Here is a 17,470-nt window from a genome sequence, read left to right as displayed (position 1 = left end):
AACTTTACTGTATAAAGTGCAGTGGCTCATATTTCATTTTGAAATTTAATGTACTGTAAAATCATATATTTTCGTTGGATCAAATTTTCGTGGTTTGAGTAGAAATTCTTGGTTCATGGGGATTTGAATTCGTGGTTGAAGAATTGTTGAGTTGTTATGTATGTAACATTGTACATTTGGTGGTGGACATGAATTTGTGGGTCTCTAAAGGCCGGTTTACACTATGCATCTTGACACATGCATCTTGGATGCATGTTTCAAGATTCACAGTGTAATAGCCCCTTGTGTCAAATTTAATGGGTGTTGCATCTTGAACGATGGAATAGAACTTGTTCTATTCCGTGCTTCAAGATGCATGGAACTGACCAATGACAAGAAAGGTCAGAGTTGAGATTGAATCATAAGTCTTATTTTCATCCATAAAGTTGCAAAAATAGCTTCCCAAGATACACAAAAACAGAAAATACTGATTAAAACTACAATTAGAAAAACTAATTTGATTATCACAATATAGAGGAGTTTTTGTTTTGGAATAAATATAAATTATATCTTCCAAGAATTATCATAAAAAGGAAATTAAGAATGATTTGTTCAGCAAAAATAAATCTGGAAATGAAATTTGAAGGTATTGTCATTTTTTCAAGTGAATAAATTTAATCTTTACAAAGTATTCTGAAGATGCATGCATCAAGACACATAGTGTAAATAAGAAGATGCATGAAGCAAAATTGAAGCATGAATTTAGATGCATGTGTCAAGATGCATAGTGTAAACCGGCCTTAAATCATACCTCGAAAACAACGAAAATTAACCCCCACGAAAATTTGTAATTTCACAGTACATGAAAACTCAGATATATGCAATCAATATTTTTTGTTGAATGGCTATCGGGAGTACATGACATTGTGTAAGCTGTGATGTTAGAGCCAGGTGCTCTGATGGAGAAGATGACATACTGATTTGTCCTGAACCCTCAGTATCAGACATTGTAAATCTAGGGTCATCAGTTGTAGTGCTACTTCAAAGCTTCTCTGATAAATAGTTGGCATCTTCGTGGAAGAAAAATCTTTTTTTTATTTTGAAGTTGTGTATTGCAGTATTATCTTGATTGCACTCTACTCACAATTTGATATCAAATGATGCAAACTTGTTTGAACACATTTACCCCTTTGATGAAATAACAGAAAATTATAAGATGAATTTTAGTGAATTTGATTTCAACTGATTTGAATAAGTTGTTTTGTTTGTTCGATTCGAACACTAGCTGTCTTACCCATAATTTAAAATAATGCAAAATAAAACTTTTATTAGTTATTAATCATCTTAATAATCACTTTATTTGATAAATTTGGCAATCATATACAATGAATTTCATAATACAGTAAAACTTGTTTAGTACGAACACGGATATTGCGAATTCATGGATATAACAAAGTTATCTTGGATCCCCATCCAAGATCCAAGTAGTATAAATAATAAGTATTAGTAATAAAATGAATTACTTTATTTACAGATATATATGAAGTATGGTTATAGCCATCCCAGTGGCTTCGTTATAACAGATTTTTACTGTACTATAAATTGAACTAGTGTTTCCTAAATAATGAAAAAAGAAAAAAGAATTGTTCAAGTTAATTGGTTAAATAATGGGAGATTTTTAGTTGATGATAATAGATAAGAAACAAGGGACAGATGGTGGTAATTAATTTCTGTTAATTAACGGTGGAGTCATCATTGTTAAGCCAGCTATCTCTGTGGTGTATGCTTTTAGTGATGCTCACATTGATAAGGCACAGTATAGCACTTTCTGAAGCACAACTCACAAATTACTGTGACATAACAGAGCCAGAGGAATGTCTGCCATTAGCTTTATATTTTAAATGGAAGAGACTATGTTTTCTTATTCTTTGTCTGTGAGTTTATAAAAACCCAGACTCTTTAATAAAGCTTTCTCATCATTTCTGTTGTAAGCAAAAAGTCAAAGACTGCTCACTCAACTTTTGCTCTGTCTCTGACAGAAAGAAGATGTCTGTGTAAAAACAAGATGTGTTTGTGAAACACTGATGCCCCCGTATGGCAACATATCGAAGGTAAAGCTTTCTCAAATGCAGATCAAATATGTTGGTACCAAAGTAAGGCCTTTTCACAAGAAATGCTAAATATAAAACGCTAGCTACACCTTTTCCAGGGTTATGACCAAGGTTAACATTTTATAATATAGGACAAACTCTGGGTCAAGGTTGTTGGGTTCTAAAGAAAGGCCTTATCTCAAAGATTACGTATGGGAATAGTGAAAGCGCTGGCCCTTACCGTTAAAAAATTATGGCCAAGGTTAAAGTTTGTAAAAAGTAGGTCAAACTCTAAGGTCAAAGTCAAAAGGTCAAGATTCTTGATATCCAATGAAAGATCTTGTCACAAGGATTACACATGTGAAGTATGAAAGCTGTATCCCCTACTGTTCAAAAGTTATGGTCAAGGTTAAAGTTTGTAAAAAGTAGGTCAAACTCCAAGGTCAAGGTCAAAGTTCTTGATATTAAATGAAAGGGCTTGTCACAAGGATTAAATATTTGAAGTATGAATACCCTAGTCCGAACCCTTCAAAAAAAATATAGTCATTGTTGTATTTTTAAAGTAGGTCAAACTCCAAGGTCAAGGTCAAAGGGTCAAGGTTCTTGGTATCTAATGGAAGGTCTTTTTATCAAGATTATATATGTGAAGAATGAAAGCCCTAGGACGTATTGTTCATAAGTTATAGCCAAGGTTAAAGTTTTTTCATAGGTACGGAAATCTCCAAGGTCAAGTTCAAAAGGTCAAGGTTGTCCAATGAAAGGTTTTTCCACAAAGAATGCATATGTCAAATATAAATGTCCTGGTATTTATTGTTCAAAAGATATGCCCAAAGTAAAAGTTCAAAATTTTTGTGTAAAAGTAGGTCACACTCCAAGGTCAAGGTGAAAAGGTCAAATTTGGTGGTATCCAAAGAAAGGTCTTGTCACAAGGAATACACATCTGAAATATGAATGTCATAGCTCCACTAAATCAAAAGTTATGGGCAAGGTTAAAGTTTTTGCAGACAAACAGACAAACAGAGAGACAGTGAGACAGACAGACAGAGAGACAGACAGACAGACACGACAAAAACTATATAAAAATTTAGATTCTTTGCATAAGAACACATGATTCGGATCCCCCAAACCCAGACAGCCAGGTAGAGTAAAACTTATAGAATCTGGACACCACTGGTTCCATGGAAATTGGTCAGATTAAACAAAATTTCAATTTGATTTATAGAAAGGAACTTGAAGGTAACATCATATTACTTATTAGGCAAGATTTCAGAATACACAACATCTGGATATAAAAGTTACACTGTACACTCAAAGTTTTAAAGTATTTCCATGGAAAGTATTAAGTCATATTGTTTAAAGCTTGCAAGCTGTGTTTTGTGAATGAATTCGTTTATGTTCCTATTTCCTTTGAAATTCCAGCTGTTTGATATTGAGCAGGTACAATATACCAGGGGCATATGGCAGCATCGAGCCTTATTTCCTCAAATCTCACAATCAGGTCAAAGGCCCATTATTAATAACCTGATTGTTATGATGAAAGAAAAGTTTGCCGCCTCACAGTAATTATTATGTGGGAGGGTGCAATGAGCTTCGAATAAAATTTAAATTATTAAGGTCTTAGAATTTCTATGCATGAAACAAGAGTTATCTGCCCTTGACATAATCTTTAATTTTGTTTGGCATTGCCTGATTGGATGAGGATTGGGTATTTATCACAGTAGGTAGATGGTTAGTGGGTCAGGTCATTAGTGAGGTGATGACAAGGTGATGGGGAATGAGGAGTCATTCCAATGATCAACAGATAATCATAAAACTTGGTATGTAGAGTCTGTTTATTGTGTGCCACACAGAGAGAGGGAGGGTTGCAGTGATTACCTATATTATAGGCTGCTCTTGGCTTCTTGTCTCACTACCCATGTACACACTCGAAATCAGCCTTTGCTTCATGTGAGTGCAGAAGTTGAGGGAGATCACATGTATGTTTGTAACATTATGATGGAAAAGGATGGGTTTTACTGATTTTTGGCTTGAAAAGTTGGCTTGTGTCCTTAATTTGTAGAGCACACTTTGATCACACTACTTGCAACTAAATCATATTAGAAAATCATATCAAAAACAAGATGTTAATCTTTAACTATTTGTAATATTTTGTGTTGATAAAAATTACAGAGAATAGTTAACTGACACAACATGTAGGTTCCAAACTGATGAAGATTCGAGTGAGTCATTTATATGTATGTAAATTGTTATTTAATAAAACCTCAGCATTAGTGCATCATGGCAGACATGCCAACAGGCTTTTGCATTTAAATACTGACTTTCTCAGCAATGAATATTGCAGTTTTGATTAAGATCAAATATATATAATTAAGTTAATGCATCCAGCTTGCGTTGAAGTCTGTCAGAGCAATAAACTTTCTAGTTTATTTTGCTGTAGATTATTCTTTATAATTTACATGTAGATAGAAATATTTCCATAAAAAATCGACAAATCAGCAACATATTTGGCTGTGCTTAATACTGATTTTTTCGTTCTTGTGCTCACTGTAATCAAAGTTGCCTTTTTTCCCCCATTTCTCTTTCTGGCTTAGGTGAACTGATTTCCCCTGACATGTTATTTTTAACTTTTTTTGTCCAATGTTACTGTCAGCAGCACTCTATGAAAAATCAATCTGTCTTCTATCTTCTTCCTTGATAACCTGTCAAATTTGGTACCATCTCGGAAAAAGTTCCCCCTTAGGGCCCCAAAGAGATCCCCCAAATCACAGTATGGAGTCTCTTTATCAAGTTGAGGCCCATCATTTCTTAATCCAAGAATTCTTTTAAAATTTATTGCCTGGATTTCATGTTCATCATTCATTATAGTGCATGCTGAAGGTTTTAAATAAAAACTTGCAACTTGTAGGCATAAGTAACAAATTATATGGGATCCTGATAAAATTTGTGAAATTTATCTGAGTTTAAAACAGACTCCCTACTGTTTGGTGGAGTTAAGGTATTACTAAGTATGTAAACAAGTGTGTATCATCACCGACTAATCAAGTATATCATAAAAATAATACTGTTATAACGTGCAGGAAAGAAAATTGTTTATGCTTTTTGAGCATGCTTCTATAAGCCTCCATTGAAATACAGATTAACTTTTTTTTTCAAAAAGAAAAAAAACAAAACAAAACAGATGTCATTGTATTATAAAATAATTTTTCTTCTCCTCAACCTTTGCCAGAATCTATTTGGCAAGTTCAGCAGCATTTCCTGTTTGAACCATTTGTTCTTAAATTTTTGATAAAAATGAATTTTATGTTTTATTAGTACGCATCATAGAGTGAACGCAGGAAAATCTCCTGAATTTTAAAAAAGAATAATACAAGTAAAATGATGTATCTTTAATCTGGTCATCGTTATGGCATAAATTAGTATGCATCTCGTTTGATTGGATGTCCTAGGTGTTGTGTGGCTGGGGGCTGCAGTAGGCTGTATGTGATAATGTGATATCACACACACACTCACCGATACACAGCCAATACACAGCCAATACTGATCCCCAGACTGACAGTGGGATACGGTAATAAGCTCTCAGGGGTTACCAGGCTTGCAGGAGACAGGAAATTCCTCCACTTCCTAGAGAGTTCCTCCATGAATTATTGATAACTGATTGCAAACAAATTGGATTTTAGAGATGTGAGAAGTGGTTTTTAGAGTTTTCTTCACTCTTTCAGGAAGCAAACAGCATAGAATTTTCTTCTTTTTTTGTGTCTTGAGGAATAATTCAACAATTTGAGATAAGGAGATCATATTAATTTATAATTTGCTGTATTGGACTTTTGAGAGACCTGTGTTTTGGTCATTGTTCACCATGGCTCATCACCAGATGTATATGTATACGTACAGTTCTCAAACTTTTGAATTTCATTCTTCTCATTCTTGCCAGGTGGATTATGTATACAGGTAAGAATATTAATTAAAGGTGGTTACAGGAAAAATTGAATTAGTTGAGAGAGAGAGAGAGAGAGAGAGAGAGAGAGAGAGAGAGAGAGAGTTCAAGTAAAAAAATTTATATATAATAATTAAAAAACAAAAAGCAAACATACAGATTAAATAATATTATGATAGTTTTAAATGAAAAGAAATGTGCCTTTATATTTTTTTTTTTCTGGTAAACAATTTTCCTTTCTTTTGCAGTGAATATTTCTTATTCCTGCAAAGTTAATGAAAGAAGGGGGAAAAAATGAAATTTGCAAAATGAGTTGCATATGAATGTACCAAGCTTTCAAGTAAAGCAAAAAATGTATTTCTCTGATGCATGCAGAATTCATTAATGAAATGCAACAAAAACGACATATTGAGCGTTAAACTGCAGCACTTTGGTAAAGGTGCATTCTTGCTGGGTTGCCAGAAAAATTAATTTTTGCAATTTGTTCACTAATGTTTTTCTTATTGCAACACTATTTTCTTCTTGTAAAATATGAAGTATATTCTCGTGTTTTCACAAGATGTACATCTTTTACTGCAGGTAGATATGCTTTTTTCCCTATTAGCCTCACAGTGGGATGGGGTACCTATTAAGCATTTTTGGGGAGGTATCCTGGTTCTCTAAGTAACATACACAGTTACAAATTGTGGGGGGTTGTCTTTTTTCAACTTTTGAGAGACCACTGCATTAAGAAAAACATAGCTTCATTATCTCTTAATGATAATTGCCAAGGACAGCTAGATATCTGTAGAGAATTAAAAGCAAGACTAGGTTGAAGGATTCGGCTGGGAGTCCTACTGGACTGTCAAATTTCATTTGATACACAAAGTCTGATACAAAGTCTGATGATTAAGGTATTTAGATGTAGCATTGTGCTTAAAATTCAAAAGATTTAAGATTTGATATGCAACAGCCATAAAATTAAGACTGAATATTAATTCTTTTTCTGCAGCTTGAATTAATTTTAGGTGGCTTGTGACCTTTAAGAATTAGATTTGTAGCATTTGATATGACTTATGGTTGGAGGGTGTATGCCATAATATACCATCAAGTCGGTGATAAAAATAGACTGTCATATTCCAGGGTGTATCCCCAGGTCTTCTGACTGGGTGATATAAGTATAAAATCTCGGGGGAGTTGCAACATTTGCCAAGCTGTTTGAGGGCTTATGCTGCTATTAAAGAAATATGATAAAGGATCTCTAGGTGATCATGAATAAGTAGGAAATGCCAAGATATGAAGAAACTCCCATCTCAGGATTAGATGGGGTGTAGCAGGAAAATTAACAAGAGGTGCACGCTGCAAAAAATCTTAACTTGGACCTGAGTTACTTTATGTTTGAAATAGCATTGTGTTATGAAATGGGATATTATTCAATAAAAAATGTTAAAAAGGAAAATGAAAAGATTGTCAGAATTTCCAGAGGGAGTACTTTTGCCATTTTAAAATTAGAACACAAGCCCTTATTGTTACATTCAGCATCTCCTTACACACTGCCTTGGTTTGTTTTACTTGATATATAACTGAGACTTTGTTGTAGGTTTGAATCATTCCAGAATAAGATGGATTATTGAGCATTACTCATATCAGGGGGGCTTTCACTACCAGAATAAATTGTGGTATTGTGAATGTTATAAAAAATCAAAACTCTAACAACACATCTGTTTCAGATGCAGACCCTTATACTTCAAAAGCTTCTGATAACAAAATTGCCTCATTAAAACAGTCAATCCTTAGTCAATCTGTCTACAAACTAAGTGCCCAGTGTTATATTAATTTGTTTTCACCAGGGATAAGTTTATTGGTTAATGATATAAATATATATTTAGGTACAAATTTAATACTTTGTGATCCAGATGTAATGAGTTTCCAGATGCTTTTTGTTTATTGAAGGATTAAAAATTTTCTTAATTTATGTAAATACAGATGTCAGACTCTAGAGATCAAATTTAGTGACCAGTTGTATGTTTTTACATTATCTTTCAAAAAATAAAATGCTAGTGTTGAGGATTACTCAATTTATGAAGCTGGTCTGTTACTTCATCAATTCTTTAAATAACTTAGGGTTTCTAAAATGACTAACCCTTGCAGTAAGGGAAACAAACTCTTGAGCAAGGAACTTATTATAATTTTAATCCATACTTCTGACATCTTTGTATTTTTTTATTTACAGAAAGAAGACCGACAATAACCAGTGGTGGGAGCTGTTTGACCCCAACACCTCCCGCTTCTACTACTACAATGCCACCAGTCAGAAAACCGTCTGGCACCGGCCCCAGAACTGTGATATTATCCCCCTTGCCAAGTTACAGGTAAGTCAAACCAAACACTCTGTTGACCCAAACACATCCTGCTTCCATATTATACAATGCCACCAGTCAGAAAACCCTCTTGGACCACTCTAAACTGTTATATTTTCTCCTCCTCCCTGTTTTTTTCTGAACTGCCCCCCCCCCCCCACAGTTTCAGTTAAGTCTAATATCTAACCCTCTGGTTGACCCTAACATGTACCATTTCTACTTTTACAATGCTTCCAGTCAGAAAACTGTCTTGCATGGCCCTGACTTATTAACCCCCTTGCAAAGTTACAGGAAGACGGAAACACCTTGTTTCATATATTAATAGAGTGACACAAATGATGGGTCATATCCATGAGTTCAGATTATCCCTCCACCCCGTGGGACCACTCATTACATTTAAACTTTCAACAGAGAACTGATTCACCAAAGTGCTCAGGTGAGCCATGTAGACCTTGGGCCTCTTGTTTTCAGAGATAACTACCGGTACAATAATAGTGATATAAGTTAACCATAACAAGTCCCAAGCAATGTCATAGAGCTTGTTATCAAGTCACTGAGCCTGTAATTTGTTGTGAAATTGCCATATCATTTACCTCCTATTATCTCTGATTTCAGTAGTCATGCTTTCCATCAATGTCCCACTTTAGAACAATGTCAGCACCAAAACAGGCCCCAGTTCATGACACATTATCACTAACATTATCACATACAGCATGTACTGAGGTTTTTATCTGACTCACACCATTCCTATCTTAAGCTACCTTGTTCAGTGGACAATAGCCGTCTTTGGACCATACATTCCTACACTTCCTGTTCTTTTTACTAAAACTGAATGGGGGACCTATTTTCCCACACTAAGATATTTCTTGGTTCAGAAATCAGAAGTGTGGTTAGAATTGGGTTGTTTTAACTTTTGACACAAGGTGGAACATTTCTGAATTTCTGAATGTGTGAAGAACAGCAACTAAGATTTGTGAATTGGAGAGATGTTTGTACCACTGCCAATTTGAGTGACATTTAAAGAATGTAGAATAAAAATGGAACAGGAGCCATAATGTTCGTGATTCATTGAGTAAAGACATTCTGAGGTGACCTTGAAAATTTTGAGAAATGTACCCCATTCAACATGTTCAGTGACATTCTTTGCATTGTGTGAAAAGGAAGTCAAAATTTTTGGGTGCATTTTGTTCATGAATGTGAACATTGCTATTACTGGTTATTTCTCTTTGAATCAGAAATGACTAAAAGACATAGATACTCATTTTGGAGGAGAAACGTTACTCTATTTTCTGGATTAAAATGCCTAAAATCAGAAAGTTCATCTGTAAGTAAATCATCAAGAGAAAGCAATTTTGTCCTGAAACATTTTTTTTAAATTTCTCAGCACAATTATCATCAGTTTTTAATTATTTTTTAATTAAAAAAAAATATTAGAAGTTTATAGAATTAAGATGTTTTTATGACAAATTCATATCCCTTACAGGAAAGGATATATAAGGAATTGTTGGAGCAGGTAATAGTGTATCTCTGATACTAACAGTATTATTGTATTGTGTACTGTGGGAATAAGGGCGTAAAGCTGTAGATATTCAGATTACCTACCCCTATCAGACTGTACATCCAATATATGCTTTTGTAATCAGAAACAAAATTCTTGCTTTTCATTATACTTAACATTCCAGCAATTTTTCAAGCAGCTTTGATAGAAAAAAATTCCCAAGATGTGTGCATGTTTTGTTGCTGTGAATTATTTGACAGAGTTACCTTTCTTGTGCTGTGATTTACAGATGTAGCATATTTTTTGTAATTTTTTAATAGTGCTAGAGTTACCTCTCTTGATCCATCTTTTTTTCAGACCCTGAAACAAAACACAGAGGTTAGAGATGGCATTGAAGGTTCTGTTAAGCGAGAAATCTCCACACAGACACCCCTACCCCAAACGGTAAGACATTGTAATACACCACTTCATCAGAAATTCAAATATTAAAGCATAAAAATATTTTAAGTCTTTGTATAAATCTTATTTTTTTCCTAAGATTTTTATTAAAATTTGATAACATTAACATGAGAAATATGAAAACATGTTTATATATATTTAAGAACTTGAAAAGGAGTTATAATTCTGCTGACTTTCTTGTGGAGTTTGATGGTATAGTTCATTGAATTTCGACAAAAACAAAGTTTAAACGTTTTAACTTAAATATTTTTAGCCCATGCAATTACATATGGATTAAATTTATGACAATATCGCAAGTTTGACAATGCAAAATTTTACATAGCAATTTATTCCTCTTCCTAAGAAGGTTAACTTTGCATCTATTATACTTTTTAGCATATTAGCATATCACAATTTTAGCCAAACATAAATCACTTGAAGTCAGACATTGCTATTTATTTATATCTTCTCTAGAACATTCAGTCTCTTTAAAGAAATTTTTCAGACAAATCTGTATCCTAGTAAATGCTTTTTGCAATGTACTGATAGAATCCGTGTCAATAACACTACTGTTTGTTACATAAAGGATGTGTTAGTAAGAGACGTTTTCTTGGCTGATCTCAGTCTGCAGTAAACAGGAGATGACTGGTATCTTCAGGAAACCAGACTTCCCTCCTCAAGTGGCCACTGTCGCTCTATTGTTTTTTTTTTTGTACGTCTAGGTTTATACTTGTTTTCATTATACTGGTGACTTTGTGTAGAACCTTGATGGGTCATACCTAGAACCCATGGATATAGCTCACTTTAATCCTCTCTGTGGTGCAGCAAAATGTGGAATATAAAATTTGTATTCTACACAGAAATAGGAAGAATCAGATTTTCTCATTTCTTAAGTAAATGAGCTTGGATATCCTTGAGGGGAGAGGAAATTGCATGGCATTAAGGTGATATTATGCATTTGAAGGCAGAGGGATTTGATATGTCCTTTATTAATTTTTTGCATTATGGGTATTAGGTCAACAGCTACATAAGATGTACGAGTTAATTTGTACTAGATGGGGATATAAATCTTGAAGTTTTTATTATGTCTACTGCCAGTGGAAACCTTACTGAAGGCTTTTATTGATTTTCTTTGCTATGGCAACATATTAGTGTTATGTCTTTTTACCTATATGGATTCTCACAGTTTCTTTTTTTTTTGTGGATAGATTAGATCTCATATTTAGGTTTGTGCAGTACATTGTGATAAAGTATTAAGCCCATGTTTAAAAGTGCTTTAGTATTCTTTTTATACAAATTAAAAAGAACGAATTTAGAAGTCAAACTTGACACTCTTTGTCAAGATGCAATATGAAGCCTGAGGTTTGAACTTAAAAAAAAAACCCTGCATAAAAAGGTGCTTTGTATTGATACACATGCATGCACACAATCCATGGTCGCTGATTATGTGTAGATAATAGATAGATGGATGGCATATGGCATGTGATGACTAAATTATTGGTATGCATAAACATAGGAGCAGTGATTGTAATATATATATATAAATAATGGCGATACTACTGTAGCGTGTGCTGGATGAATTGACAAAATTTCCTTTCTGAGCTTGGAGGGCAGTCTGGCATGAAACCTATGCAGTTTTTGTAGAATTGATTGAGAAAAAAGGATGTAGAGCTTTTATGGACTTTGGAGGTGTATTGTGTTGGGGAGAATAATGTGTGTTAATTCTGTATTATCCCGGATATAGACTACGAAGCTTTTTCCTTGATTGTGATGTAGATGGCAAGATCAATTATAGACAATTGACAAAGTGTACTTGTGCATGGGAAAAAAAACAATGTTTGCTTTTCTAAATGGACACATCCTCAAATGAAGTCAGCATGCTATTATTTCTAGTGGTTTTAAATAACATTGTTTGTCATGACTGGTAACATATTGTTCCTGGCCCATTATAGCTCCTCATATAACCGTCTAATTGTAAAATATACCCTGCCATAGTTATGAATTTCATTGATTCTGCAGCTTGTACAAAGGGTACTCAAATTGATGTATTGGTAGTCGTTGTGTAGGCTGATTATGCAATTGGTGAGCTAGTCGTGCAGTGTTGGGCGGAGTGTCTCAGTGTGTCTCGTTAGAGGGCGACTGTAGCACAGACCTTATTCCTAGGAGACTGAATGGTGTCAGATAGTGAGAGGAATGTTCTGTTATGAATCCCTCTCCATGTGATTGATAGGTCTGTTTCCATAGCGCTTATAGTTGGATACCCTGGCATTGAGATACAGCAGAACTTGCACTTAGTGTGCACTTTGAGTTTTTTGAAAAAACAATGAGAGGAATTCCTGTGTTCAATTGAGAATCATCAGAGATTGTAGAAAGCTCATTCATTAGTGGAGTGTAATTGATGTTTTACTTTCACTAATCAGACAGTGGATTATTAGTGTGATTTTATATTTATTACGGATTTGTGTGTTGATGTCGTATTTCAAAGAATTAATATAAATGTTGCTTAGCTAATGCAGGATAAACTGGTGGACTCTTGGATTTCAGTAAACTGGTGGCTTCTGTCATCTCAGATTAACAGGAAGATGCGTCTCAAGTTAACGTAAAAAGTTTACAATATTCAGTGTATGTTTAGCTCAGGTTCACCTGTTGGGATTATGCAATGTAGAAATCTTGCATAGATCATCCTCTATGGGTTTTTAATGTGTTGTTTTCTTGCCCCTCTTCAACATTCCTCGTTCATTGAGTTGTGTACAAAGAGATATTTCATGATTAAGAAAGTTGTTATTTATTCATAGAAGCATGTACGCTTGTTCCAGTGAACTGAAATATTTGTGATCGATGTGTATCTAATGCATTTTAGGAATAAAAGGAAATATAAAACGTGTAGAAACCCAACAGGAATTTTTAGCATTTTTTCAAAGGATGTTTGATTGATTTCCTGATTAAGTACCAGTTTGGTACTTGTTTAAGTGATTTAGTTAGTAACTGTCAGGATTTTCGTACCATTGTAACAAACTGATGTCTCTGTAGGACCTTACTAAGGAGTACCCATCCTTACCTCTAAGTAGTGAATTAGTAATTCAGCTCTTAGTTGTTGTGACCGGAGTTAGTGAATGTAGGAAGAACTTGTGTACTCACTGCCATGTGATTTTCTCTCCCTCAGCAATCAGCTGTTCTTTAAGGCTCTCAGTTGACAAAAAAAAATCTGAGGTCAAACCCCCCCCCTTAAATAGCGGATTGACTAAAGGAAGTGGGATTGACAATTACTGTGCACACAAAACAATGTCTTCTTCCGAAACATTTGTGTGAGTGATGCCAAGACTTCTATAGAAAGGATCACAACCTCTGTGTAATACTCCAGCTGGAATGTGATAGAGCACAGATTCAGAGGACCTCTTCTCTATAAATACATGCTGGAATTTAATTTACTCTTTCTTTTTTCGAAAACACCAATTATGTCTGAAATGGACTTCAGACATTAGTATTAACAAGGATTCATTTGCATAAATAACTTATATGTTGCAGTGTAAATTGACAGAAAAGAAAGTTCTCAAATATTGATAATCAGCTCGCAAGACTTTTATAGACTGAAATACCTGTTATTGTGACATGTAAATTTTCGATGGCAGTGACTTGATTTCGTGTGGAATGGGAGGCTATGGAACATTCTACTACTCTTCCTCTGCCACTATAGAAGTGTCCATCTTTCTGCTCATCACTTTCCTGCCATTAATTTACTTTTTCTTTGTCTTTTTTAAAAAGAGGAGGGACCACACCAAACATGTGAGAACCGGGTCACTGAAATCTACTCACACCACCCAGACCAGTCCAAATGTCTCCAGAAAAGTAAGTGTTGGTTTTCTTTGGTGTGTTAAGTATTGCATATAAACAAGTGATAAATATGTTGAGATTTATTTCTTATGAACTTTAACACCCCCCCCCAAGAGGATTTATTACAATCAAAACATCAAAATATTCAGCATTTTTTGTCACATATTTTTCTTGTTATCCCATAATTTAAACAATTAATAAGTACTTATCAAGAGTGTCATAAACAATATACAATACAAAAAGCAGCTTGAAACAGTGAATGCAAAACATTGCGTAGAAACAGAAGTATAAGTGCCACCTATTTGTTGGTAAGAAGTTTGTTAACCTTGCTGGTATTCACTTTGATGATTTGCCAACCTCTTATGCTGAAGTACATGAACAAATAAAATCGACCAGAATATCACTCTATTTTAGTTAGAATTTACATTTTTATATTGTAATGAAGATGCTGTTTGGTGCAGTGGTGTTTTGTATGTCTTTATCAGAATCATCTTACACTATTATATAACAACTTGTGCATTATGCCTTTGGGGATATCAAAGCAACAGTTACATAAGTAATGTACAAGGAGTTCCCCATACTGCACACTTTCCACACAGAAGTAGGTGATAGAAATCCCAGGGGGTGTTGTCTTTCTGACAGGGTGATAATCAGAGATGTAGATTTCTCAGGGGTCAATCAAAGGTCAAGAGGGGAGACGATGCGGAGGAGTGGGGTTCCCCTTTTCAATCATTCGTTATCTCTGTACTCTGTTATCTGTGTCTATAAGTGTAGCATCTTTGATATAAGTTAAATAGCCAGCTTTACATGTAAGCAATATATTTATTTAGAATTTACACAGAAAATAAATTTTACTGAGAGGCATTTATATTTAGAAATAGCTTATTGATGTCCTGTAGGCCTAGATGTACATTTTGTAGAAACTGATGATTGAAAAGACCTTATTTTGGATTTGTAAGTGGAGGTTTTTGGAGGTTCACTGATCTCAATATATACAGTTAATTCTCGATAAACCGCCACCTTTTGTAATTTAGAAATCATGGCGGTATAACGAATTTGGCGATGAATTGAATTTTCCATCTTTTAGGAAATAAGACGTAGAGTTATCGTTCTTAGAAGTGCCATTTAGCGTTTCTATTTTTATTATTAGATGTACATGTATATATAAATATATTTCTGAATTTGAAAATACTTCAAGTAATTTTTTTATGTACAATTTCACTAAAACAAAATATTCAGATATGAAATTAAGACAAGTACATGCATATGTGTATGCATTTAAATCTGCACGTCTGATATTGAAAAAAAAATGCTAGGTCGATTGTCGTGATATATTGCCTATAGAACTGTATTTAAATTAAGTTCTTGAATAAATTCATTATTTATGAAATCATTGTTAATGAACCGTTCACAATTTCTGACTTATAATTATTTTTAAGCAAACTTTGCATTGTTTTTGAAAGCAGAGATCATCAAAATAATATCGTTATCGGCGTACTTTACAACGACCGCTTTCCTGGCGAAGCCTTGACTAAATGATTTTATTAAACAGAAAACAAAATTATTCTAACAGTTCATGTTAAAATCATTGTTTACTTAATTGCTTGTACCTTGACTGGCTTTGCATGTTTTACAACAGGGATAGCGTCAACCAATTAGCCGCGCTTCACTGACCACACGCACCTGTGGCGGTATTATTGAGATAATTGACACTTAAAAATGGACGTTTGTTGTGAAAACAGGGTGGCGGATGGCGGTATGCGAATTTGGCGTTATAAAGAGAATTTTATATAGCAGGAAAAACGTTCTTGGGAAATCATGGCGGTATTGCGAAAATGGCGATGAATCGAATGGCGATAATTCGAGAATTGACTGTACTGATTTCCATCATGTCCATCCATTTACAGTGACAAGGAGACAATCTGTCACCAAATGACTGAGGGTAGATGGAGAGTAATTCCCCTTTACTTGTGTGATAGTAATCACTCACGACTTGATCTTGATCTCCCTCTACTCCTGTGTTTTATTGCCTCGGCAGAATGCTCATGCCTGTCACAGTCTACCCATCTGTCTTCACTTTACGATGCTAAAAACCAGGATTACAAAGCATTAGCATATTGATTTCTGATTGTGATACTGAGTTTCAACATCCTCAAGAAATTTGAAATCGAAGCACATTCCTGCGGACTACTGCTAAGAATCGAAATTACTCTCCACTAGAATGGATTTCTGTCCACATTCTGATAGGACAGGGCATGTTGATTTATTGTGCATGGAGTGCACATAGACTGCCATTTTGTACATGGAGATTATCTAGATCAAAAGTGAAGGATCCAGTGTTTTATTTCAGTTAACATGTTGTTTCAGATCTCCAAAATCTTTAGTAGGGTAAGACATGTTGAGTCAGTTTTCAATGATTTCTGTTTTTATGCTGTATGCTTTGCTTAGAGGCTCTACGAGTGATTTTACATCTATTAAACTGCTGGAAACGCTTGGATTTCATTAGGTGGCTTGCTAACTGGTGTTAGGGAGGAATCAAATCAAGAGTTAATTTTAGAAGTACTTTCATATAACATCCTTTCTGCATTTGAGTTAAGAAAGAAAAAACAAGAAAGACACATCTACTACTCACATTCCGAAATCTGTAACCATGGCAATCAAGCTTCTCAAGCATTTAGTGTGTTGGCAGAATTTTTGATAATTTTTATGTCTGTTGGACATGGTTTTGGTTCCATTGTGTCAAAGACATTCCAGATTGTTTCTGATTCTCTATCACTCACAGGAATCAGGAAATCTCCTGCCTGGGTATTGTAAGTGGAGCAGGCTTCAGTCGTGAGGGATCAAGGCTTGAAGTTCAATGGTATTTTGGGATCTTATTTGTTTTTCTTCCTGTTCGATAGGTCATTGCCTGAAGTGTGTGTTTTGAAGTGATGAACTGTAATTGATTATCCAAAAGATTGTGAAAAGTAATTTAATACTCTTTTACAAAGAAAGTGGAGGATGAATTTGAAGCATTCTCATGCCTTTGGAATTGATAAAATTTCTAGTAGAATTGATTAATAGTGAAAAAACAAATAATTTAAAGCCTTTGTTTTCAATGTTGTATAAAATTTTGACCTTTTTCCTATAAAGACTGTAGACTATCATGTGAATATTTGAAAAGCATAGGAATCTCTTTTGGTATAAAGTTTTAGTAGTTCACTATATATTGCTTAAAATCTTAAGTGTACAAATATATATTGTATCCATGGCAACCTTATATATAATTAAAAAAAATAATGATTTTTTTATGTGTTCAAGTTTATGGATTATCATGTGTAACTGTAATTAAGAGAGTTCAAGTATATTCTCATGGTTTGAT

At 34.3% G+C, this 17,470-nt stretch overlaps 2 protein-coding genes across 6 annotated transcripts in view; one reads left to right on the top strand and one right to left on the bottom strand.

Moving 5' to 3' along the window:
* Window positions 1-17,470, top strand: part of LOC134242700 (rho GTPase-activating protein 39-like) — a 64,848-nt gene that overhangs the window by 32,423 nt on the left and 14,955 nt on the right. For 3 of the 5 annotated variants that reach the window (XM_062724826.1, XM_062724824.1, XM_062724825.1), the window contains exons 3-5: window positions 8,216-8,354; window positions 10,198-10,284; window positions 14,041-14,124. In XM_062724826.1, coding sequence (XP_062580810.1) covers window positions 8,216-8,354; window positions 10,198-10,284; window positions 14,041-14,124 — 310 coding nt within the window. Of the gene's footprint in view, window positions 1-5,891; window positions 6,018-8,215; window positions 8,355-10,197; window positions 10,285-14,040; window positions 14,125-16,380; window positions 16,498-17,470 lie in introns of those variants that run through there. The other 2 variants (XM_062724827.1, XM_062724828.1) reach the window with 2 other exon arrangements.
* The window catches only part of LOC134242711 (glucose-induced degradation protein 8 homolog), a 59,771-nt gene that overhangs the window by 36,439 nt on the left and 5,862 nt on the right, over window positions 1-17,470 (bottom strand). The window lies entirely within an intron of this gene.

Source organism: Saccostrea cucullata, unplaced genomic scaffold (assembly GCF_032062105.1).
Source record: "Saccostrea cucullata isolate Sc308-1 unplaced genomic scaffold, CSIRO_AGI_Scuc_v1 ctg138, whole genome shotgun sequence".
NCBI classification, from domain to species: domain Eukaryota; kingdom Metazoa; phylum Mollusca; class Bivalvia; order Ostreida; family Ostreidae; genus Saccostrea; species Saccostrea cuccullata.
Note: the sequence above shows the minus strand (reverse complement) of the source record. Positions and strands in the feature narration are given on the sequence as shown.